The sequence below is a fragment of the Thunnus albacares genome, chromosome 19, assembly GCF_914725855.1.
Source record: "Thunnus albacares chromosome 19, fThuAlb1.1, whole genome shotgun sequence".
NCBI lineage: Eukaryota > Metazoa > Chordata > Actinopteri > Scombriformes > Scombridae > Thunnus > Thunnus albacares.
Window position 1 is genome coordinate 12,499,539 of NC_058124.1, and position 26,921 is coordinate 12,526,459.

General features: G+C 41.3%; 1 protein-coding gene across 1 annotated transcript; it reads left to right on the forward strand.

Moving 5' to 3' along the window:
- Positions 1-1,479: 1,479 nt before the first annotated feature.
- elp2 (elongator acetyltransferase complex subunit 2) lies at positions 1,480-26,639 on the forward strand. The gene is made up of 22 exons (XM_044336355.1): positions 1,480-1,654; positions 1,802-1,880; positions 2,640-2,710; positions 2,806-2,950; positions 4,263-4,340; positions 4,710-4,774; positions 4,914-4,980; positions 7,587-7,733; positions 8,067-8,162; positions 9,683-9,783; positions 15,245-15,376; positions 15,996-16,145; positions 17,167-17,358; positions 17,538-17,607; positions 17,774-17,869; positions 19,402-19,459; positions 20,447-20,519; positions 21,011-21,203; positions 24,505-24,626; positions 24,804-24,946; positions 25,396-25,509; positions 25,925-26,639. Exons 1-22 carry the CDS (start codon positions 1,523-1,525, stop codon positions 26,109-26,111), a joined length of 2,511 nt encoding a protein of 836 aa, XP_044192290.1. The 5' UTR covers positions 1,480-1,522; the 3' UTR covers positions 26,112-26,639.
- Positions 26,640-26,921: the final 282 nt, after the last annotated feature.

Genomic DNA, 26,921 nt, shown 5'->3' on the forward strand with positions numbered 1-26,921 from the left:
TAATGACAATATAAAATGTATAAAACAAAATGCACGATCAAACATTCACATAAAGCTGTAAATAAAGAACAAACACCAGAACAAGGTAGCATTAGCACAATTCAATTATAGGAGAGGGAAAACATGTAGATCTCAAAATCTCAGTGGTGTTTGCTTCCCTTATTGGAGAACTTAAGTATTCCACAGCAGTGGAGCACAGTAAGGAAATGTGGAGACCAAGCTCCAGCTAGAAGACCAATGTTAAAGCAACCATCCTGCTGGAATTTCCCCAAACAACTCCAAATCCCCACAAGCTCTGTTATGTACCGACCTCTGACTCTTTGCAGAGGGTAAAGGAAAAAATCTATTTATACCAATAAAGTACCAAATAACAAATCATCTAATCATTGTTTCACTTAGTGGCTTTAAAAACATTAAATAATGTAATCTTTAATACTTAAATCTATTTTAGTTAATATTCTACTGAGCGTTCGATAGCATACATACTGCAGTGTTATCTGCTTGGGTTCTTAAATAAGGCCAAATAATAAAATATTCAGAAGCAAGAAATTGGCAATTAAAAAAAATCAAAAATGTGTTCTTCTTCTTATTCCTATAGTTGAAAGCATGAGCTTCACCGTGCAGAATGATTTATGTGTAGACTTTGACACTAGAAAGTTGTTTTCACTTTCATCTGCTGTAAGTGGAAAGTTTCTCTGAGCACACTGAAAATCAGATATTAAGGGGCAGACCTATGAGCATGATTTGTGACATCACAAATGGTTTGGAAGCCAGTCCTGGTCCAATATTGAACATACAAGTGTGATATGGAAACTTGAAGCCTCCAGTGCACATACACTGAAATTGACTTAACAGTGAAGCAGGAGACATTTTCTGAGAAGCAGTGAAACTTTTGAAATGAAATATATTTGCATATTCATAGACTCCAGACTTTTTAATGAGGGAGACGTAGTAGATGTTGGACTTTTTAATGAGGGAGAAGGAGTAAATGCCGTTTTAAGGATTTTAACATGGTAATTATTATTAACAAGTCCAGTCAACCAGCCTTGGATAACCATGACCTGAACGACTGAGAATCTTCACAGACATGATAATTATACTTTTTTGTGGAAAAACCAAATCAGACACAATATTGTTCCAAGCACAGTATTTTTATATGTCTTTAAACGTGACCGGAGGGGATCTCTAATTAAGCTTCATACCACTTTAAAGTTTGAGTGGTCTCTCTGTGATTTTGTGAATGTCTTCCTCCATCTAGCGGCCATCCCTCAATAATGCACTTAAATGAGTAAACATGCGACATTACCTGCTTTTAGCCGACATTTAAACCCATTTTAAACACACAAAAAATAACAAAGATAATTACGTAGGCTAATTTTGTGAGTGACAAACATTTCTAAAACAATATAACCATTACAGTTGATGGTCGGACTGTAAAGCTGCTGGATACGGAACATTTGTTAGCCTGTGCGGTTTTAACTACGGCCACTTTCACTGTAACGCCACAACTTCAGCTTTCAAGATGGCGCCGCCTGTAATTGAGACATGCCATGTTGCTTGCTGTGCAAACAGGACACCAAATGTTGTTTCTTGGAGTCGTGGATGGACAATTGCGTTTGGGACATGCAACTCGGTGGCTCTGTACGACCCACAGGTAGTCTAATCTGTCGAGCTCCTTCTGTAAAGTTAGCTGTGGCTGTTAGTTGTCATAGCTAATGTTGACTAAGCATCTTATAATTGTAAATAAACGGTTATTTTGGTAGTTAAACTTACTAAATTTAACGTTTTGGTTTTATTATAGGAGAGAAGAGTTGTCACGGTGCTGAATGGACACACAGGCAGAGTAAATGCAGTCCAGTGGGTTCACAGAGAGGACTGTGGTAAGTGGGCTCACCTGTCAAACATCTGTCTATGTTTATGTTGCTCAGATGTAAATGTGAGTTAGAGGGTTTAAATGGATCTAACTGGTCTTCATATAAAGAACTGAGAGGTATTAACTGTTATTATCAGCTATATTATCACCTTCTCCCTTCACTTTGTTCTGTTTCATCAAGACATAACTACACAAGACTTGGAAGAATATCCAGAGCTATTTAGATCTTTTAATAACAACTATGGTTTAATTAAGATCCTTTTTCTGTACATACAGTAACATGTGGAATGAAATCCCATATCACATCAGAAATTCTCCCTCCTTTTTACCATTTAAACATTTACACAGACATTTCCTTCTTCTATACCCTTTGAATTCTGTGTAACTTGTCTATATAAATTTAAAAATTTGTTTGCTAAATACTGTATTCTTTTATTTAAATAACACTCTTAAATATAGGTATGTTCTTAGCCCATATATATGAATGATGTTTTTGTCTATCTTGTCAACTTTTATTCTGTGTTTGAGTCAGGCCCACAGCTGGTAATGTTTTACATTACACACACAAAATAAATAGAAATGAAAATGAATACAGCACAAACAAATATAGTCAGTCTTACAAACAGCATATAGTGATGTATGATGAACAAAAGTAATATGTTATGCTTTAAACACTGTTTGTTCTAAGCTTGCAATGTCAGTCATTATCTACATACTATATGTGGAGTTCATGTCTGTTCTACCTTCGGGGTAACTCATGTCACAGCTCCAGAGAGTCACCTTGTGTCAGGAGGCTCAGACAATCGCCTCATTGTGTGGGAGGCTCAAAATGGGAAGGTAAGCCATTAGACACATCCAGTAATGCTTCTTACACAGGATTCCCTGGTGCTCTTTGTAGATATATGTTGTAAAATGTGTTGTGCATTTTCCAGTTCATCCAGTCGGTGGAGTGTAAGGGCCATACCGGTCCAATTTGTGCTGTGGATGCCATCTACGTCGACTATCCAAAGATCCTGGTGGCCTCCTCAGCATCAGACTCCACAATCAGACTGTGGCTCTGCAGTGATGCCAAAGACGGTATGAAAAAAAACAAATAACCAGAAAAACTGACAGATACATTAGTGTCAGTCGTTGGAATTGTTGTGTGTGAATTGGTTGTCATATTGATTGTTTTGAAATGACAGTTTCTTTTGGATTCGATTGTTGTCAATTTTTGTGGATGTCCCGTCTTAACATGAATCAAACAAAGTGATGTTCCCTTACTAGCCTGTTTTTATTTGTCATATTAGAGGCCTGTACAGGTAAAACTAAAGTTTTTCTCAAGAAGGAGAAGCAAATACTAGAGAAAAGTCAAAAAGATTGATAAACTGTAATTTTGTGTAGCAGGATTTTAGTTTACTTTTTTCTACCCCAGTAAACCTCTCACAACCCATTAATATAATCTCATAACTCTGTATGTGTGCACTGACCCTTAAGACCCTCCAGCCACAGGTGGCAGGCTGTCGGATATTTACAGTATTATAAAAAAAAAAAAAAAATCCTTCATTTCTTGAAAAGTCTGATTTGATATAATTGACAAAACTAGTTAATTTTCCACCAGGTGTCTTGCTTTTTTTTTTGGACGTGGAACACTTAATGTATCCAAGACAGTAACAGACTCATATATTTGCTTGATAAATAAATAATCAATTTACAATCTCCTACATTAGACAATCTGCCCCCTTGTGGTTTATAGAGTGCATTGCAGTTTTTACAGACGACAGGATAATTAGCCTCCGCTCTCCAGCACTGCAGACCTGTTTGTCACATCACATCTGGCAATATGTCTATATTTTTAGAAAGGCAACTCAATCTGTCAATGATTTTTGGGGCAGAAATGGCTGTTCATCCCGTGTAATCTCCCCAGGAAATGTTTTTATTTCCTAAATTATATCATTTGAAAAATCACAGCAGCTGTGTAAATTGCAGAATTGCTTTTTTTCCCACATAGTTATCAGTCAGTATCTGTCATCCGCAACGGCTTTTCTCTTCTCAAGCTGTCACCAATAACAGCTTCCCTTTGTTGAAAGTTCTATCCACCTGTCAGCGCAGATGAACACTGATACTGCTTGACAGATATGGAGATTAAGTGTGTGCGTATGTGGACGGGGCATAACCTTGGGGTGTATTCCCAAATAAAAATACCAGCTGGTTGGTGCCTGTATGCAGGTTGTGGCAGCTTGAAAGAAAGAAATAAAAACAACACACAGGAACAGTCAAACATATTTACAGATGCACACAAGGCCCAAAAGCCACATATTTAGCATAATATACTATATTATATATTCAAGTAGTAGTATTACTCATAGTGTATCATAAAGTTTAATTCCATGTACATGTGTTTCCTTAGCTGAGTGCCTCCATACCCTATCATTCGGCAGCGGTTTCATGATGGATGTCTCTCTGGCGCTGTTACCAGGCAGCAGAGGTAAGCCTAAGCTGTTCCTACATAGACATCCTGTAAGTTAGGCGCCACACACACACACACACACTCACACACACACATACACATTTTTCCTTTCATGTCATCCATCTCAATTTGCACCACTGCTCTCGTGCCTGTGACCGAATGTCATATTCAAAATGCAGTCGGTGTTTGAAGTGTCTTGTGTCAGTTTGCCTCTCTGTTCTACAAGCCTTTCGTCTGTTTGATGCCGTGCCTCATCCGTCCTCTCCACCTCACTCCTGTGTATAACAACGTCGATGTAAATGTATGCAGTCTGCCATGTGAGTGTGTGTTTGTGTACTCACATGACTGTGTGTGTGTGCAAAGCCTAAAAATCTCTTTTTCTCACAGTTCCCATACTCTCCTGCGGGGGCGATGATTCACGGGTGCATCTGTATGTGCAGTCTGACAAACAGGTAAGCTCAGATCAATACTCACTCAAAGGCAACTCATTCTCGTATTCTGTGCCAACTCTTTAATTTGAATTTCTAAAGTTTGAGGGCAGCAATGGACCTTTTTTTTTTTTTTTTTTTTTTTTAAATTGCTTCACAACAGCTGAAGAAAGCCATGACACTGCAAGGACATGAGGACTGGGTCCGTGGAGTGGCATGGGCATCTAGAGGTGAGTGCCATTGTTTGAGAGGTACAACCTTGTTTATCCTCACTGGTACTAGCCCATTATGCTTGCATGTTTCTGTTAACTTAAAGTCAGGTACATATTTAGGTAGGGAGGCTTCTGTGATTGGAAATTTTATAACCAGAAGGCCCATGTTAAAATCTTCAGATCAGCAAATAATAATCCACTTTGATCAAGTGTTGTTGAGTAAGAAACAGACACTTTAAAGACTATTCAGCACATCACCAGAATCTTCACAAACCCAAGCCAGATTATCACAGGCTACCAGGGCTGACATTAAACTCAAGATCTTTTTGCTGTGCACTGACAAAGTCTCTAAGCTACCAAGTTTTTGCTCACAAATAAATAAGACATGATATTTTCGGATTTGATGATGTGTAAAGTAATGACGGTGGATGGCTACTGAAGAAGGTTTTTTAGATAGTATAGTGGTAAAGCAGTACTAGTGATTTTAAATAAATTCAGTCTTCACTGAAAATTGAGCATTTTTTAGGGCATTTTGTATTTATGTGTGACAGCTGACAGTTTAGAGAGAGGCAGAAAACGCAGGGAGAGAGAGAGAGAGTTCCCCGTCCGGATTTGAACATGGCGTTGTGGTTTTGTGCTATGCGCCTTAACCTTTAGGCAACTGTGGCACCCACAAAATAAAGCATCTTAAAAATCTTCTCATCAGACTAGTGTAGTTTTTTTTTCTGCTACAAGCTTGTTTGATTCATACGAATACCATAAAGTTTAAAATGGGTTAAGTTACAAATACAGACTTCAGTTCTAGATGTGTCCTTTAAATAAAATTCAAGTTTTCCAATTTTATACATGCATAGAATAGTAATATTGAAGTTTGGTACAACTGGATGGATATGGGAGGTCAATTCTCATTACCTGCTTGTTTCTGATATGGTGGTCTTTGTCTTCTGAAGGCTGAAAACTTGTGGTTGTGGTTGTCATCTTTAGTTTATCCAGATCAAGCCTGCAGAATTGCATAATGCAGGTACTTAGCTTTGAAAGAGTCCGATAACACGTCATTGGCTGAACCAGAATGCTGAGAGGCGGGAGGAGATGTCCAGGTCAACCAATTTGATGAGAAAGACAGACAAGTGCATATTGACCCCCTTTCTAGCAAAAACAAAGCAAACAAAAAACAAATTTCACTTTTTAGCTCAATAGAACATAAAAATATATAAAAAATCATACTCTGTGTCCAGCCTTTAAAAAAGTTATTTTACAGTAAGCCCAGCTCCAGCAACCAGTGTGCTATTCACAGTATCGTGCTAGCAACATGGCAATGCATGGATTCAATCCAGGCTCTACTAATTGTGTAACCCTCTTCAAGGGCACTTCATTACTGCACTGTTCTGGCCGTGTAAAAGCTATTTCATCTCCTTAACCAGCCCTCTCCACCAGTGTCTCCTTCCCACTTGCAGTCTATGACCTACTCTATGCTGCCAAGCTATGAGCCAGCAAAGAGACACAGCTAAGTTTGTTTATATGAAATACCCTATAGGAATGACAAACCCGCTCTCCACTGCGGTGGTAGTTAAATAAATCATTCTGTTCTTTTATGACTCAGCAGATGGCAAATTGCAGCACTGGTGGTACAGTTTATCCTAGCTGTTAAATATTGGGGTTCAGAGCACGACGGATGCTATTTTCTGTTTATGTGTTTCTATCTTTATTCTACTTTCAAAATCACAATTTTCTTTCCATCTAACCTCAGTGGTAAATTCAAATCAGCACTAGTGTGAAATCAGCCGGTCATGTCTCATCAACCAGGGATTTGATAGGGACAAAATCTCTCCTTTTTCTCCTCTTTTAAAACTAACCTCTTTCCAGTTTATTATCACACTTTTAAAATGGATTTTTATTCATCTTCAGAATTTAATCATCCAATATACATTGAAAAGGACTCGGAAGAAGCAAAAAATCCCCAAAACATTAGGCTATTTAAAATGTCCTGAATAAAGGAGATGTTGTTTTCATTTAAGTTCAAGTATAAACTTTATTTGTTGCCTTTGGGTAATTCATTCTGCAGCAAGTCAACAACAGCCTTACATAAAAAAAAAAATACATCTTGCAGGCTCAAAAAAATCATGAGTGCTTGTAGCTCTGGCAGAGTTTCAGGCATGCAGCCAAAACAAATCATCATTGTCATTATCATCAATGTCATTATTTCAGGTTTGACAAATAATAATGGCCTTCCTCCTCCCTCTCGCAGCATTTAGGAGGCCTTAGGTGGTAACGACAGAGGAATTTTTATTATGGCTGTTTATCTTGGCACTGGCAAAACTAGGCCAGTAGCCACTGGACTAAACCTGAAGCACAAATTGTGAGAGACGGACGCACTCAGAGGTTGTGGCATGTGCTTTGTTTACCACCTGTCTGTGTATATTTGGCCTGTAATCCTGCTGTTGTACTGAGCACTTCTTGAATGACTAGATTACTGTTCAAGCAATAGCAATTGTGTAAAACAAGACTGTTAAAGTTGTATTAAGTATACTATGCACAACGTGTCATAAAGATCAGTAATTTAAGAGTTGATAGAATATGTCTTTCAGACGGGAAGGTTTGAGGTTCTCTCTCTCTGACTCATTCAGGTGGGGAGCTGTTATTAGCCAGCTGTTCACAGGACTGTCTCATCAGAGTGTGGAGGCTGTGTGCCAAGTCTGGGACAGACGCCCGCACAGAGGACGATCACACCATCATCAAAATGAAAGAGGACGTTTTTGAAGTGAAGGAGAGAGGTGAGCGGGCCGTGCAGGTTTGGTTATATAAAGGGTGCCAATTAACTAAATGAAGAGACATGATTTTTGATAGTTTTAATGGTACATAGTGGTTACCGACCTCCATAAGAGTGTGTTTATCTTCATCATTTTAACACGTACTTAATTAATTTTTCATAGAACTTTTACAATTATAAGTGGTTAGCCCTATAAAATTAGGGGATAACATAAAAGGTTCAAAAGCAGAAAAATCTATACATGTCCATAATTAATCAGGCACCTTTCTCTGGTTTATAGCATATAGCTGCTACCATGATAACAGTTTTCACTGGCCTCTTTGTCTTGCCGCGACAGATGTGTCCTCGTCGTTTGCTGTGTCTCTTGAGACGGTCCTGGCAGGCCATGAGAACTGGGTCTATGGAGTCCACTGGCAGCCTGCTTTCTACAAAGGTACCTTGAATGAAAACCATGGAAGGGATTGGTTACTAATGAAGCCCATTTTTAGGACAATCTTCCCTCTAAACATTTCAATCACTGATTCGGTTTCTAGCCTGTGGAAGTAAATGGATTGGCTCACATGCAAAGCTAGGAGACATTGTTTCTCTCTCTTTGTTTTGCGGTGCTATTGCTTACAAATGTCAGCAAACGGTGACAATCTCTAAGAAAAAAGAAAATGCAGGTGGGAGAAGTTATCGGCTTAATTAGTCCTCAAGGGAAGGGCTGAGGGATGTGCTAAACCTTCTCTTTAAACTCTGGTTGCCTCAAAAGCTCATTACATCAAGATCATTTCGCACCCATCTCAGCTTTTGTGAACACCACACATCATTATGTTCAGATAAGTAGAGCTGCATGGTTATGAGGGCAATAGCAGTCAAAATTGTTTTGGTCATTACTGATATCATGATTTTTGTTTTGGTTATTTTTCTTATCTTCTTAAGAAACATATTTCTATTAGCATTAAGTGTAGATTAAAATAATTTTGACACAATGGCATACATTCAAATAAAAATGAATCCATTCATAAACTCCTATAGAGAAATGCTGTTTCACTACTCTGCAGTTAGTCTTTGAATCCTAGACCAGGGATTCTAAATACATTGTGTCGGTATCTTGCTCAACCAAGTGTAATTCATAGTGGGAGACACATTTTTGATCAGGTGTTACTATGGAGCAAGTCAAGTCAGGTCAGGTCAGTTTTATTTATATCTCAGGTTATCTCAGGGCACTTTTCATATAAAGCAGGTCTAGACTGTACTATTTACAATATTATTGACAGAGATCCAACATTCCCCCCATCAACAAACACTTGGCGACAGCAGCAAGGAAAAACTCTCTTTTTATACGGGAAGAAACCTCGAGCAGAACCGGGCTCCGGGTGGGCGGCCATCTGCCTCGACCGGTTGGGTTGAGAGAGAGAATAATATAATAATAATTGTAGCAGTGGGTGTTGAGCAGGATCATGGGGGCAGTAGGTGGTTTGCAATTACAGATCCAGATTCTACAGCTCCGGAGGCAGAAATACCTGCAGAAAGCAGCGGGAGAGGAGAGAGATGAGAAAGCATAAAACTACAGGAGAGAGAAGATGCTGAGTTAGTAACATGCATTAATGGAACAGGAATGTATACAGATGGAGAGGAGGAGAGAGTAGCTCAGCACTAAAAGTAAAAAAAAAATACAAAGCCCAACACAGTAATTCTGGGGGTCAGGAGGGTCCCTTTTTTTGTTGTTGAGGCTTTTTTATAGTGAGATATTGGTCAGTTTTACCTATTCAAGCCTCAAACTATTCAAATGAAACAAACTCATACAATTTCCCATAAATCATGTGATGAAGGGTGTAACTAGGTTTTGCTTTGAGCCACAAGTCAAAAAGGTTTTGGAACCACTGGCCTATTAACTGACGGATCCCTGTTATTAACAGTGCATGCTGCTCCTGTATTAATTCTCCAGAGTCTCTTTGTCTCCCCCTGCAGGCAGCGAGCTGCAACAGCCTCTCAGTCTGCTCTCTGCTTCCATGGACAAAACCATGATCCTCTGGGCTCCTGAGGAGGGATCTGGAGTCTGGGTGGAGCAGGTGAGTGTGCCCTTGAATACAAAGCGGATGCACGCAGCAACAGACCCTACACACACACACATACGGTATCAATCACTCTCTGAGGGGAACACGGGGTTTGCACACACAGACCCGCACACTGATTTCCCCTCACTCCATTTCTGCCCAGCTTCCCTTTCAGTAGTTTTTGACATGATCTGGAGAGCTTGAGCCCTCCCCCCAGTATCCTCTCTCCTGCTGTCAGTGCCCCTGCGTCAGTTTTCACTCTCCCTGACATTGAGGTGTCAGGAATAGAAGTGATAGACAGTGATGAAGAGGCGCTGAGCCCGGCGCACCACTGTGAGTTTAGACAAGCCGAGGATGTCCTCCCCCATCTTCCCTTCTATCATTCACTCACACCGAACCCCCTCTTTTACGGCCCATTCCCCAACACATCCGACAGGGGATGGAGAGGCCGGTGGAAGATATGTCATTGCCTCTGCGCCGCCTTTCTCTTTATTATGTTTTTTTTCCTCCCATGATCTGCCTATCCTTTCACTCCCGCCTTCCATCATTTTCTGTCCTCCTCCACCTCTTTTTCATCACCATTTGCCTCCTTTTCTCTCCCCTCCTGTCTCGTCTCCCTCTCTCATATTATCTCTCTCCTCCTTTCCTTTCCTCTCCCCCTCCACCTCATCTCTCTGAGCTCCCAACAGCTGCTGTTGTGCCAGAAAGGGGGCTAAATTTAACACAAGTGTGGATGGCGAAGAAAAAGCTGTTCTCTGCCCATCTGCCCCACAGCTTTTTCTCTTTTTTTTTTTTTTTTTCTTTTTTTTTTGTACGACTGAAAAATTCTCAGGTGATTGAGCAGTTCAGGAGTTACCTTAGATTACCTTTCCACATCCCTGACAGAAACACAGAAACACTTACTCACTGGCAGACTTGAAAAAAATCTCACACACAAATTCCCGATATAGACATGCTAACATATGAAGACACTCCGAAATGTGTGCCATCATGCACATACACACACATCCCATAGCACATAAAAGGCTCACCTTGCCATGGCAGGCACCTTGAGTGTGATCACACTCTGAGGTGATGAGAGAGATTCCACAGTCGATCAGTTACATTTTTACACCTTTGATCTCATCATTCACATCCACAGTAACTAGAAACAAAGGCAGCAGAAAGGAGTAACTTTGAAAGGCACAACTCCTCTCTCTGTCTTGACAAAGGGACAACGGGATTAGGGCCTGAAGCCAGCACTGATGTCACATATTCTTCTCAGTATGATTGGACAAAGGTGGTCCAGTGGATAAGAAAAGCAGCAGTGAGTGTTTGAAATCAAGTTCTCAGCTCAGACTTTTCTCTTGATGTATGGGGGGGGGGGGAAACTTACCTGGAATAACCTTTTTTGTTTAATGTGAAAGTGCATAGTGTATGAGTCTACTCTCCATTTATCTCCTCCTCTATTTCTGTTCCTTCTGACCTGTTTTTTTGGGTGTTTTTTTTTTCAAACGAGAGAGCCAAACCCTTTGAACTGACAGGTTCTCTGTCTACAAAGGAAGCTTAACCACCGCTCTGTCACACGCACATACACACACAAAAAATATACATGTGCAACAGTGACATGGCAGTGAATTAAACTGGATTCACATTTTGTCCAGTCTTTACAAGTGAGACAGAATTAAAGGCCTTTAGTTCTTTTTTGAATGTTTTCCGTAACCTGAAAAGGCCTCACACACACACACACACACACACACACACACACACACACACACACACACACACACACACACACACAAAGGCTTTTCTATGGGTTGTTGAAGTTTTTGGCAGAGCAGATTCCGCAGCGGTAAATGACCAGCCATGTGTGTCTTAATTAGCCGATTTTTACAAAGAAGTGCTTCACTTCTTCACGCTGATTAGAGTAACTGGTGAGATTTAATGGAGAGTGGGGTTAGCAGTGGGGTGGCCGCGGCCCACTGCTGCGTAAAGCACATCTTACTAACGAGACACACTGGTAATTAACATCTCAGACTGACCACAGCGGGCCACCACAACGCCTGGAGGGATTGTCAGTTTGTGTGTATGTGTGTGTGTGTGTGTGTGTGTGTTTGAGAGATATTTTCAGATCTCGGCTTTTGTACTCTCATCAAGTTACACTTGGCCTCTTGGCACATCCAGAAAAGCCACTGAAAACAAAATTAGTTAAAAGTTCTGGATAATATATGTAGGTGCTCTAATCAATATTTCTAATATTAACAATTGGTGAAATGACTGTGTATAAAGTGAATGGTGTTGCTCATAGTAACAAACACACAGAGAATTATCACCAGCCTGCAACTTTACTGTTTTGGCTCACTCTCACCACTCTCGGCAGCCTTGTTTCCAGCTGCAGCAGCCAGCTGTTTTCAGTGGAACTCACAGACAAAGTTAGCAGCTAGTTGGTGAACATAGTGGAGCGTTTAGCAGCTAAAGAGCCAGATAGTTTCCTCAGGAGTTGATGGAGACCAGCAGAGGTAAAAGAAGAGTGAATATTGGACTTGCATTCACCAAAACATGACTCTCAATGAGTTTTAAAGTTGCTCCATGTGTGCTTAACATGTAACTAGGAAACTTTTTGAGTGTCTCTGGATTTTTGGAATAATGGTCGGACAAAACAATGAATTTCAAGAAGTCACCTTGGGCACTAATTGGAGATTAAACAAATGACTAATTGATAATGAATCCCTAGTTTCAGCCCTTATTTCCATTTCTGCTGCACAACATTAAGATAAATTGAAGGAAAGACTCAGCCTCTTAACTGTGTCAGTCAGTATTTCAGCCAGAAAAAGTTGATTTGAAAACCTGTGCTCCACGCTGTATGGGTTTTCCCAGCTCGACTAAGCCCATTCGGTGCTCGTCACCCTCTTTCTCTCCCTCCAAGAATGATATATGCCTTCCCCTCTTTGCTGTCCTTGTTCTATTCCCTCCCCCCCCCATACCCCCGCTGGCCACCGATAAGGCATGTCGTGCATCCATATTGTTCCCCCTCTCGTAAACAAGACAGGTGACGGCTTTTTGCCTCTGTGAGTTTTTGCATGATTTACGGCGGGCTCTTGCGCGCAGAATTTTAAAATCAATCTGCTTAATGTTGCATCTCGTTCTCTCTCAATCTCACCATGTATGTTTCTACCTGACTGTCTGTCTCTCCGTCTCTCTGGATAGCTGGAGGACCGTGCCATTCAGAGCGAAGGCATGCCTTTATCGCTGTCATTAGTTCCGCTATGTTTCAGCCCGCAGACAGGCATTATTTTGAAGGTCACCGATGACCCACGCAGGCTCTCTAAGAAGGCCGGATGATTGAGGACACCACTTTACTTTCACGTACAGTAGACAAACGTAGCGAAGATATGTGTGTGTCACTGCTAATGCGCGTTTGTGGCGTGTGGCCTTTCAACCTGTTTGTTTAACATATAATTGATGCGAGCACATTCTTGTGTTTTGTTTTTTTTTCCTGCAGTCTGCCTCAGGTCATTGCTGCAGCTAAACATTCTCTCACTTTACCCACCTGCTTTCAGAAAAGATAACAGGCTAAGCTGTGCATCTTTATCGATTTTAATCATTTGAGTCAGAATTTAGCACTTCTCATATTTCCTCACAACCGACATCCATACGATTTAAGACACAAGCTAATTAAAGATGGAAGATAAATAATACACCCGTATCTGGATAGAGACCACGGTGCTGCTGAGGGAGCAGTGTAGCCCTCTCTAGGGTTGGCTCTGCCGCTATCAATTTGAATAGATCTTCCCTCTGGGCCCAGTTTACCTCCAAGGCCCCAAGGCCCGAAAAAGCTTTTAATTGTTTGCATTCCTCTTGGCAGCGAGAAGACGGCCTGATCCACAAATACTCCCAAAGTCCTTGAGTGATTGGTTTTTTTTAGTTAAGTATTGAAACATGAAGAGTGAGTAGATGATGATGATTTCTGATACAGTTTTAAGTGGAAACACTGACGAGTGCTCTTTTCACGGAGTGGAGTGAAGAATATTCACAACCCACAGTTAGAAAAGCTTTCTGTAGCTTAAACAAGAATAGCTGTTTATAAATGTTTTAAATATTTTTGATTAATTTCCGACATTGTTTCAAGTTATTTCTGTCTAGTCCCGTAATCCTGCGTTGAATCCGACTGGTTATGCAAGCAACGGAATTAGATATTAATATTATCTTGTTTCTTCTATTTTAGTATGTAATTTCTGTTCTCTATGGATATTAATGTAAATGAAAGGGTGAATGTTTGTAATTCAGTTTTACATTTTTAGAACTAAATGAGAAGCTCTTTTGTTCATATTATGGTTTTGTTTAATCCTCTGTTTTTCCCTCCTACACTTGTTTGCTTTAAATGTATTTGTTTATTTCTTCTTTTTTTGTTCTCCGTTCTGCAAAAAAATACTTTGAGGAAGTCACAAATGTGACTTAAAATGACCTCAAACAGTTTTAAACAAGTAAATTTTCATTTGTCAGAGTAACTGCAACTTAAATCTAAATGGGCTTGCTGCCTCATTTAATGATTTGAATCCACAAAATTTAATACAGAACTTTCTTGACTATCATAGGTGCCCAAGATTGGACCGTTATGAGTCTTTTAAGAGATGATTTTTGTTTTCAGGCATTGTTCTGACCTGAGAGGCAGAGATTATGGGTTTTTTTAAAAAAAAAAATTGGACTAGAGTTTCAGTGGAGGCTTATCCTTCAGACAGACCCCATGTAAGGTTTCCACTGTCTATATGATCTTCCCTATGAACATGACGCAGAGGTCACAGGCTCTCACCCAAATCCAATTTATGTAAATCCTTCTGTGTTCTCAAGCTTTGCCATTTTTCATGATTATTTTTTTAATACGATACGGCACACTGCAATTGCTTTCATTTTGTATTAGACAAATGTATTTTGTTCGGGAAAAAACAACACAGTTTATTCAACTCTAATAAGTCCCATTTTGCATAATTTCTCATCTGACTTGTCAGCTTAATTTGCTGTTTTTTCTGCTTCTATCCATGATTGTGGGAGCTGTTAGTTAATAAGTCTTGGAGGGAGACTGAGAACAGATTTGACAGCCCTAACTTTCCCCCCCCCCCTCTCTTCTTCTTTGCTATAAATCTGAGCCTGTAGCCCAAGAGTTAAGCAAAACCCAGGTGTTTGACATGAAAAATAGACTATATACTGTATGTCTGAATCTGATGTAGAATGAGAGCAGGTGCTAAATGCATTGCTCTCAGAAATACTTTTTTTTTTTTTTTTTTTAAATAACCTACTTTAGTCAGATGCCATTTCTCCATATGTGGCAGTTGTTCATGTTGTTACGTATTACTTTCATCTTTCTCTGCAGCAAGTAAGCGACTCCGACCTAGAAACCAAATGTTCTTCACCCACCTGATGTCAGATACGAGTGTGTTGAACAGGCAGATGATCAGTAATGATCACCCTCGTTTTTTTTTTTGTTTTTTTTTCACACCAGGTGCGTGTAGGGGAGGTTGGTGGCAACACTCTGGGTTTCTATGGCTGCCAGATGAGTCCGGATGGCTCCATGATCATTGCTCATGCTTTTCATGGAGCGTTACATCTCTGGTGCCAGGACCAAGACAAAGAGGTGAGAGTCCTGCACGTAGTTATACCTTAACTCTCAAATCAATATAATGCCAGCATTTATGTAGTTTGTTCAATTATAATATATATGTGGAAATTGTGTCTTTCATTTGCACAATAAACGACTTTTTCCTGAAGGCGTTGCTATGACAAGTGTGTTTGAATTAAGATTCGATGGGGTGTTGCTACACGGTTACACTGTGTGAGAGACAGTGAATAGTTTAATTAGTCACACCAAGTCTCCTGTCTGCCACTCAATTTGACTGGCTTAGCATGTGTCTTTGTTGGGTATCCCTGAGAAAGAGCAGTGGTCTGAAGTCAAAAAGTAAGTTCAGAGATAACTGCATTTCAATTACGCCTGCTTGGAAGGTGAACTCAAAGTCCAGCACAAACTTGAAGGTACTGATAACTAATTCAGATGCTTCAAAAGACATCAACTTCTCAGACAGCAACACCTAAATTATAATCAACAACTCTGATGTAGTTTTCAAACCATGAGGTTTAGCATCAGTCGGCAGGGATGGTGGTCGTAAAAGGTGTTTGTGTGTGTTTGGTGGGCTGGTAAAGACTGAAAATCTATGGTTGAAAGGCGTGAACTGACCATCACAATGCTGTCTTCCCAGGGAGAGTGGAGGCCTGGGGTTGTGATATCGGGTCACTTCGATGCAGTCCAGGACCTGAGCTGGGATCCTGAGGGGGATTTCATCCTCAGTGTGGGCTCAGACCAGACCACCAGACTCTTTACTCCATGGAGGAAACAAGATGGCAAAAAGGTAAAACAGACACAAAATCACCTGTAACATGTTAACGTGCATGCACAAAAATGTGGAAAACTCTTTCTAGCTCAAAATTAGTGATAGTTTTTTAACATGTTTAATGTGCATAGTTAAAATGAGACGAGATAACCAGACGGAAATTTCTTTTTTGGTTAATAGTCAATTAAATACCTGAAAATCAAGGTAATTCATCACATTGAAGCAAATATTTTATAAATCCAGTCCTGCTCACTGACTGTATAAGGAATACACCGGAGTAAAGATGAAGCACTATCATTCCACATTTCATGATATGTTTGCCGCACTATTTCTTACTGTTACTTGCGTCTCTCCTTTTAACACCATGCAGTTGTATTAATCTTTGTGGGACACAGTCAGTACCAAATATATATTCTAATTGATGCAGTTTGCTAAAATATGTTTAGACTCTGTTCAGTGATTGAGTTTTAGTAGGCATTAGTGGTAGAGAGTTTTGTAGAAGGGAGGGAATAAAGACATGAGTTACTGGGATTGATTGATTATCCCCCGCAGTCCTGCAGGAAACTTTTTGGATTAATCATGGAGTAAAGGGCTACAAACCCCACTTTTAACTTCACCTCAACTTTAAATTCAGATAAAAATGTCAAAACTGGGGTAAAACCTGCCAGTTTGGCATTCACTTTAGACAGAAACATAATCAAGACCTCATTGCATTATTTAACATAGCAGTTTGGAGTATTGCCACCTCATGCCTCTGCCAAAGGAAATCTGGTCATTGTAGCAGAGCTCTCCATCTTCCCTCATGAGAGCACTTTGCATCTTAAGCTAGAAAAATGTTTCATTTGAACAGGAGAATCAATGTTGCATTTGGCTTGGTTACAAATGCCCGGATTTAGGGCCAAGACACCAAGTTCCACAAAATGAGAGATCTATGGAGACACTGACATTTCCTCTGCCAACTACATGAAACTGGTTGGTATCCTTCATGACCAGATCTGTATTTTTTTACATCATCTTCTCATGTCTTTCACCTCTGCAGGCAACCTGGCATGAAATCTCACGGCCACAGATCCATGGATATGACATGCAGTGTCTAGCGATGGTCGGGAGGTTTCAGTTTGTGTCTGGCGCTGACGAGAAGGTCCTGCGGGTGTTTCAAGCACCTCGTAATTTTGTGGAGAACTTTGCTAACATTTCCGGGGTGTCGAGAGAAAAGCTGTTAACATCCAGTGTGAGTGTCCAATTAAATTACAAAAAATACTCAGTAGAGCCAGATGTTGCCCAAGTGTAAAAAGTGCTGATTGGACAGCCTGGCCTCCTGCACAGTTATTGATGACTGTGTGTGTGTGTGTGTGTGTGTGTGTGTGTGTGTGTGTGTGTGTGTGTGTGTGTGTATCTGCTCATTGCCAGGACTGTGCCAACCTTCCAGAAGGAGCCAGCACACCTGCTTTGGGTTTGTCCAACAAGGCTGTATTTCAAGGTAAAATACTCGACGGGGGCTAAGTTTTTTTCTGATAATAATTTCCATGAACTCCATATAGTAGTTTGAGACACCTTATTAAATCGAGGGTTTGTTCAGTATTTTCATTACTTGTATGTGATGTAATGTTCACATATATTTACAGAAATGTCTTTTAAAATTACAGGTGACCTTGTTACAAAAACCAAAGAGGATGGGGAGCAATTCAACAGAGTCTCTGACCAATACCAGGAGTCTTACTTCCACCCGCTCAGCTTGACTGGTACTGTGAACCTACACTTTTTCCAGCATAACATGGTCTTCCTGAAAACATGGTAGTCATCTGAGTAAACCGTCATTCAATTAAACCTCCCCAATAAAAAAAACTTTAGAGTGAAAACGCATCCCCGTTTCCCCTCTACAGTCTGAAAGCCTGACTCATATTCCTCATTGCAATTCTCTCAGCAGCCTCACTACACATTTAAGAGCTTCCTGTCTGCCTGTCGCTTGATGTTCTTATGAGAGACAATGATATGCAGCCAGACGGACAGTTAGTTATTACACTCTGCTCTCCCTGTGCTATACGCCCGGACTCCACAGAACCTGAGGTCTCCTGGAGGCTGATGGTATTACAGCAGGAGACAAATGAGAGGAAAAGGGTGGTAGGTAGTATGGAGGAAAGAAAAGGTGACAGGAAGCAGTGATGTGAGCTGAAAAAAAAAATCTTAAATTTGAGATAAGATGAATTAGTTTGGGAAGGGAAATGGCTTTGAGTTAAGAAGTAGAGAGGACACAGAGGAAAAAGAGCATGGAAGATACAAAGGAAAATAAGGAAAGTAATTGTCGGAAATGGGCAGATGGGAAATGGATGAGAGTCAAATGAAGAGAATGTAGCGCTGCGTTTTAAAACCCCTGGGCTAGAGGGTGTCAAGGGCTGTCATCAGCATGATTGAAGCCACTCCTTAATCTGCAATGCTAATTAGGCGGCAGGCTTATGTGATTGCAAAGTTTAAGTATCGATGACCCCGGGCTATGTAGGGAGCAACCAAGTGCGGAGACCGCTGTTAACAATGCATTTTCACTTCTTTGATTGGCTTCCACAGGGCAGGGAGATGAATGAATAATTAGGCAAAATGAGATTCCGATGACCAATAAGAAATACACAAGGAGTGTAGCTTTCAATTACATGCGGCGCAGGCTTGTGCAGAGCCTGCGGTGTGAGGGAGAGGATTGGCACCCAGCTTGATGTGATATCCCCCCCCCCCCCCCCCCCCCCCCCCAAAGCCAGCAGCCGTTAAGAATCGGAGATAGAGCTGCAGTTGTTTCAAAATTGCTTTTTTGGGGGAAAAATGGCGAGTTGCAGGGCTAAGGATTTCATGCAAGCTAAATGCTAAAAGAAGCTGTATGTGAATGTGAGAGAACAGTGTCTCCAGGCGATCAATGGTGTTCTCAGTCTTGCATATACTGTAGCTTTTAGTTCATTCTTTCTCTGTCTTTGTGGTACTTATACTGTCTTTCTTTTTCCCGCTTTAACTTTTACAGTTGTCACATACGCACATGCACACATTCAGCACTGTATCTGTGACTCTTTGGGTTAACAGTACTGGGATTCAAAAGAGGGAAATTATAATAGCCACTTGGGTGTAATCCTCATTTAGTAAATTGGAAACTGGTTGTATTTGAATTTTAAAACAGCTCAGTTTTCAGAGCCTTGCAAATGACAGTTATGTAAGGACTTTGAAATCTGTGGTTAACTCTGTGTGTGTGTGTGTGTGTGTGTGTGTGTGTGTTTTATGCACGTGTGTGTGTGTGCAGAGCCCCCACCAGAGGATCATCTTCTCCAGAACACACTCTGGCCTGAGGTCCAGAAACTGTGAGTATTCAAATGTCTCTGTGCTAACAGCGTAACCAAACCCTCCCAGCTCGTCTTACCTGCTGGTACAATATCCAGACTCCAGTGTTAACTAAGATGCTCTGAGGCAGCATAAAATCTAAGCCTTGATTACATATTTCCACTTCCTTTCCCTATAAAGGCGTTTTGGTTTCCATATTACTCTTAATGAAGCAACATTTCCAGATGGAATTGTATTTGCTTGGTGTTGCCTAATAGGCTCATATGTATCTGAAAATGATGAACTTGGTTGTTGCCCCTCCTTTTATTCATGATCCAGCTTCCTGCCATCCCATGGGCCTCTTCTCCAGGCTGAATATATTGCCTCCATTTGTGGCCAATGTTAAATCCATTTACCAGTCAATCTGCCATAAACATGACGTATGGCGTGGCCGTTTATTTGAGGTGTGGGCATTGTGTGTTGAAAAGCATTTTTTTCCACCTTAATTTGGCATCACCCCATTGAATCATTTAGTGCATAATAGAAACATTAAAATGAGTAAGCGGCCAAATTATTTTTGTGGCATAAATAATACTCTTACCGTTGTGCCAAATTGCAGCGGAAAGGTTTCCGGTCATGGAGGAATTTCTCTCCATCGGCTTGACATTTTAAAACAACCAGGTGATAGTCAGCAAGCTAAAACTAATTAGGCTGTGAATGATTAGCCGGAGCATCGTCGTTGTTCATCTCTGTCAGAGGGAGATGGTCCAGTCATCGCAGATCAGTATTTTAATTTCACACTCTGCTTATTTACCTGTCAGCAAGCGACAACGGCTCAAGCCCGGAAGCTTGTAGGGACGACGCTTTGGAATAACAGAATACTTCATTTACTGTCAGACCGGGAGGCACTTTCTTAGTTGTTGTCCTGTCTGTTCCTCCACATGTTCAATGTGGTGTTTTTTTGTTTTTTTTTTACAGTCTGTTTATGATTTATCTTTGTATGATTGCTCCCCCTCTGTTTCCTCCAGGTACGGACACGGCTTTGAGATGTTCTGCCTCGTGTCTGACAGCGCCAGGACGGTTGTGGCGTCCGCGTGCAAGGTGAGACCGTGTCACAGTCAGGACTACATGACCCCCCCCCCGACTCTCAGCAAAGGGTATAAGATCAGGGAGGAGAGGGCATCATGATATATTTACACTACATGCATTTATTTACACCACAGCACACATGTGGAGATTAAACTGTGCTGTCATTCAGGTATTGATGGTGCTTACCTTGTACTGACCTTGATTGTGAAGACAGACATGCTTCTCCCACCTCCTCACCCTGCATTCCTCCACCCCCCTTCAATCTCCTGTTTTCTTCCAACTGTCCTTCCTCTTTCCCTCGCCCCCTCTTTGCGTTATTCCTCTCTCCCGTAAGACTTTTTATTCCCCGATAAGATCCTCTTCATCACTTATGTATCACTCACCTCCGCATATTCTATTAAACTGTCAAGACTGAAAATGAATTCTTGATCTGCTGTAGAAGATTGTGTGATATGATCTAACCAGATTGACAACGGATCCAAACTGTCTTATTGTCTCTCTAGGCATCTAAAGCTGAACACGCATCAGTGCTGCTGTGGAGTACATCAACGTGGCGCCAGCTTCAGACGCTGCCTTGCCACACCCTCACCGTCACCCAGATGGCCTTCTCCCCCGACGCACAACTGCTATTGGCTGTTTCCCGTGATCGCACCTGGTCTTTATGGAGACGCAACCCATCCACCCCTGATAGCCCAGGTGAGCTGGCGGAAGTTAAAGGATTCAATTATTCCTTATTCTTGGTTTGTTTTAAAGTTTAGTCTGGCTCAAATTGAGATTAATGTTCTTCACAGTGCTTTGCAAATAAGTGTAGTTTAATAAAAAATGTGTTTGTGTGAATAGAAGATAAAGAGACAATACTGGAGCCTCACTGGCAGACAACACCAACTCATCTAATTCAAATTAATTAAAATAAGGTAAACCCACTGAGCAGATTTGTTCCAAATCAAATTCCAAGTAAATCTGGCCTGATTGGAAGGACTCCTCCTAATTAATGCTGTGAAGAGCCAAACAAGTGATGCCTTGACTGAAACTAGTCCAAAAAGGAGCTAATAAAAGAGAAGGTTTCCAGTGTATTCATTTAATTTTAGATTTAACCATGTATTCTCTGCATATTTATGTAAATTGACCACAATTTGAATTTCTTTAACTTTTAATAAACATATCTACATTTTTATTGCAGTTAACACTTTTGGTAATAGATGCAGCAGTGCTTTAAAACGAGGTACTGGGGTTTTGACACTAACGGTGCAGAATACAACTGATATTTTCCTGTATATTTCAGTCAACCTCATCTATTGCCAGAAGGGCTTGTCGGTATAGCAAAGTTGCAACGGATAGCGATAGCTCATCAAATTCACGCTTGCGTGCATATCATGTCAGGATCGAGATGAGAAAGAAAACTATCAATGCTGCTAGCAAATTCCTTGTGTTGTGCAAGCCTTGTTTAAAGAAGTACAGACATAAACTTCAGTGTTGTGGGCCTATTTCAGGCCCCTGGGCCCAGATACAGACACAGCAACAACAATACAGCCTGATGTTATTTTGACATATTGCAAATGTGAATCTAAAAGCCCCCTTTGGAGCTCTCTGTATCACTCACTTTGTCTGTTCTGCTTGATCTTTGCCCCCAATGAGACTTAACTCAGTGATAGTGACATTACTGGTCAGAGAGGCAAATTTGTTTCTGGAAGGCCACCACTGTCAGTGCCTACATGGTCTGAGAAATTAAGTGAATAAGAAATCATCTCTGGACTCAAACCCTAAATACTCATGTTGAACTCCCAGGTAGACTCATTGTAAATGGTTAGTATGTGTGTGTGTAAGTGTGTGTTTAGCTATCACTCCATTAGCGATACACCCATTCGATACACTGGATCTATATTGGCGCCAGTACTGACCTTATCAGATCAGCTCTTGGCCAGACATGACCTATTCACATTAAACACTGTTTCTCAGTCATTATGTAGAGACAATTATAAACTTCTACAATATTTTTTTACAATTATTGTTTTGGCATTTTTGCCTTTATTGGAAAGAGGATGGTGAAGTGGCAGACGGGAAAAAAGGGGAGAGAGATGGGTACGACATGCAACACTGGCCACTGGCTGGAAACGAACCAGGGACGTTTCGGTTATGTGGCATCCGCAGTAACCCTTCGGCTACCAGGGTAGTCTTCTACAACAACATTGTTAAAATTGACAAAAGCCTAAAATTTGGTGTATGAACAATACAATACTCCATAAAGCCGAGGGAAGCTGCAGAGTTGGGTGACAATTCACCACATGTTTATCACTACGTGCGACGCCTCATTGCCATTTGATACATTGTTAGATTAAAAAAAATTGATTACAGCCGCTTTAAGGAAAACAAGTGATGTCATGTTACAGCCTCACATTACATGACAAATACAAGAAAGTTTCCCATCAGTTTCCCACAGAAACAAAAACAGAAAAATGAGCACTGATATCAGATCAGCTTTTTGCATTGGCCAAAACCCTGAATCAGTAGAGAAAAAGAAGGATCAGTGCATCCTTCCTCTCCTCTGCACAACCCCTGTTGTAAACAAGAGTATGTTTCAGGGAAATGTGTTTATATGAGAGAATCTCAACACCTTGACACAGACAAATAACCCCGATTCTGCATCCAAGGAGAGCAGAACACGACATTTAAGCCCAGAGGATTACCTCCCACCTGCAACTGGTAACGCATCTCGTGGCTCTTTGGCAGCTCAGGAGGGTCTTAATGGGCACAGACAGAGGCTAACCAGTCCTTCGCTCCCCCTGTATGTCTGTACGGTGGACGGCGCAGGAGGCAGAGTGTGTGTGCGTGCGTGCGGGTGTGTGTGTGTGTGTGTGTGTGTGTGTGTGTGTGTGTGTGTGAGAGAGGCAGGCAGGGAGGGAGTGGGTGGTTTTAGAAGGGGGCGGAGGGAGGGGGGGGTCCGTCTGTTCTGGTTGGCTGCTAAATCACTCAAGGTGATTGTGAAGAACACGCAAACACACACACAGTCTCACAGGCCAGACAAGGGAAGGTTAAACGAAGTCAGAGCTGATCAAACAGACTGACTCCCTCCATCCTCACCTCCTCTCTGTCTCTCCTCTTCCTCCTACCTGTTTTGTCATGCCACATTCTCCTTTCTTCCTCTTCCTCTTCCTCTCCCTCATGGGTCAAGCACCCAGACATCTTCATTAAGGAGACACTGTTACCTATCTCTTCCATTTTCTTCTTCTTTTTTTAGCTTTCTCTATAATATGTGCAACCTCTTATATGTGCCTCTCTCAACTGAATACATCAACTCTTTCCTTTACTTTGTCCTCTGGTCTCCATCTCTGTGTGGTCAGACTGAACAGCCCAATATGCCCCTCAAGGTCCTCAGATAAGAGTGTTAATGGAAAGAGGTACATCACCTGTGTGTCCTGAACGACACACCCTCAAATATGTGTGTATATGGAGGGTGATGTGAATGCACAGACACAACACAGTGGTTAACTCACTTTTGTGGAGATTTTACTGCTGCGCGTACACACAGGCTGAGTTTTGTGTGTGTAAGTGACAGTGAAGACCAGCACTGCTGCGGACACGCGGACAGGCGACTGCCAGCAGCATACAAACAAGCTCTCTGGGGAAAACCAATCTGGGGGCTGAAATGACTTAGGCTGGGGAAATAAACAGCAGCAGGTCATAAACCAAAACTGACTGAAATGGAGGGCTGGAATGAGGTTCTCTGTCTCGTTGGGTTGTTTATATGTTGCTCGAGAGAGCCTTTGCTTCTACAAAGCAGTGAGGCAGAGACCTAGACATGCTGATGTCATGCCACAATAATCATAACACAAAGCTTTCACTACCAGCTCATCTCTTGTGGAAAAGAGTTGTTCTGTGTTGTTGCATAATTGAAATGTGACCAAATATATGCAGTGCCGGGGCTGATAATAGTATTTTGACTTTGACTTTATTCTTTATATAATCTGTGTGCTTGTTTGTGTTTGTTGTATCCATGCAGAGCCCCAGTTCTCGCTGCACGCACACACGGGGAAGGACACGGCCATACACAGCCGAATCATCTGGTCATGTGACTGGAGCTCTGATAGCAAATACTTTGTGACATCCAGTCGGGACAAGAAGGTAAGTGTTTAAATTTTGGCTTCATTATTAAAAAAAAAAAAAAAAAACATGCAGGTTGAAGGTTGGCAATCTCTTCAGTATTAAAGAGATTCATGTTTCCAGTGCAGTTCTATAGTGAGCATTAGTTTTTTGATTGCTCACACAGATTTGTGCCCGTGTGTGTTTGTGTGTGTCCAGGTGATAGTGTGGGGACCGTGCAGATTTGAGGGCTCCGGAGACCCTGCGACCCTTCATGAGATTAAACCGTGTTCTTCCATCTTGGATGTGGGCGATTCTGCCACCGCTGTAGCTTTCTGCCCCATACTCTGCTCTGATAACAGGTACACACACACACATACATACACACACACTTACATCCATGTTTTTTTTTCTTTTTGTGTTATGGCCAACTGAATGAACAAGTATCACCTTATGTCCAACCAGGACAGTATGAGTCTTACAGTTGTTAAGGATCATCATCTTATCACTCTTCACGCGATTCTGTGTAGATGTTATTTTGTAACCTCAAATCACCATAAATCTGTTTATTTTATTTTATTCTGTAATAAGACATTACATTCAGTCAGAATTAGTTTTAAAGGCAACGTTAGAGAGTTTTAAAGTTAAAGTAGTAGTTCCACCAAGTGAAGATGGACATAACATGAGTCCAACATAAGTTCCAGCATAAGACAACAAATAAAAAACGGACATGACGAGTCAGTAAAGGTCTGCTCACCAGTAATACAAATGTGTGTGTGTGTGTGTGTCTGTGATCTGACGCCTTCCACAGCTACCTGATCGCAGTGGGTCTGGAATGTGGAAAGATTATGCTGTACAGGTGGAGCCCTGGCCAGGAGACTGCAGGAGGACATGACTGGGGCAGCTGTGCAGAAACAGACACCTCGTATCCTTCCAACGCACACAGTGCACACACAGTTCATCTGATGTAAATGACAGTAACAGCACTGTGGCTTCAGTTTGATGGCCTATGAGAGAAACTTTCTGTTGTGTGTCATCATGTGTAGACCTTAGGAAGTGAATTAAAGACAGGTGTCTTAGGTGCGTCTTTGGCGCTGCACACAGCCACATTTTTGTAAGTTAACATCTTTTCAAATCAAGTTAGTTGAGCTATTCTTTTGGATACTTTCAAAATATGTTTCAACCTCCCTGTTTGTGATTGTGACTTTGTTTATGTTGTGTATTTAGAGGGAGAGATAGGACAGTAGTATAGTAAGTGTAACAGGCATTTTGCTGTATTTCCTCTAATGCTATCCAGAGGGGTATCCTGCTGTTTCCTTTCATCACACGTCCTTTCACAGACAAAGCCACTCTTTGGCGGTCAAGAGGCTCGTCTGGAGGCCCAGAGCGGGCCGAGCAGGTCGAGAGAAGGATGGACAGACTGACAGAGAGAATGAACTCGAAGAGGAGAGCTCCTGGGTCCAGCTTGCCAGTGCCAGCGCCGACCACTCTGTCAAAATCTTCAACATCAACAAACTGGCTCTTTAGCACCACCAACACTGACACTATTATGTCTCTCACACGCAGAGAGACACTTGGACTGAGGGCCACAGGCCTTACTGGGCCACCAAGGCCACAGCTGCTTGCTGGCAAGCCATTCACTCCCTGTGACAGCCAGTTAAGTCATGGGTCAGTCGTAGGACATACCCACAGCCCGCATGCCCCACAGTCTGTCTGCACACAGTTGAACAGATCTGATGGGTGGAAGCAAGATGGTGAAAACACCATGACCTTAGGATGCTATTTTGCTGAGACATTTCTGTGTTTTAGATTCAGTGAAGAAGCGGCTGCTGGATATCTATACAGGTCACATACTTAGACAGGTTATCCAATTAAACATTTATACGGTGAACTCATTTTCTTTCTCAACTTATTTTCAGTAACAGTTTAAGAAACTGATCAGGTCATTATGATCATCCTTTCTCTGCGGTTGTTAGGGATGTCATTAATCACACAGCTTTTATGGTGTTTTTGTTTGTCTTGTGACCAATTAATTAAATGTTTTTTGTACCCACAGTCTGATTGTCTTTGGTCTAAATGAAGCTCTAGTGATTGAAAAACTGATTAGTGTGTAGTAGAGCCATACATGCGAGTTTACATGGTTTTACTACAGACTTTTAATACATTCCAATAATTCTTTTAGGTATTTTTCCTGTCTCCCATGCAGCTGATGGTTTCTATTCCTTCTTTTACAGTATAAAAATAAATTAGCAGACTCTTGAAACTTGCTTGCGTTGTGTAATCCATCACAATGAACATCCTATCTGTATTTATTTTTGTTTCATTAGCACTTAAAGC

Excerpts from the sequence above, each read along its gene's own strand:
- elp2 (XM_044336355.1), top strand. The coding sequence starts at position 1,523 with ATGGCGCCGCCTGTAATTGAGACATGCCATGTTGCTTGCTGTGCAAAC. Across the intron at positions 17,359-17,537 it reads AAAAGCTGTTAACATCCAGT|GACTGTGCCAACCTTCCAGA; the intron begins GTGAGTGTCCAA and ends GCTCATTGCCAG. Across the intron at positions 17,870-19,401 it reads CCACCCGCTCAGCTTGACTG|AGCCCCCACCAGAGGATCAT; the intron begins GTACTGTGAACC and ends GTGTGTGTGCAG.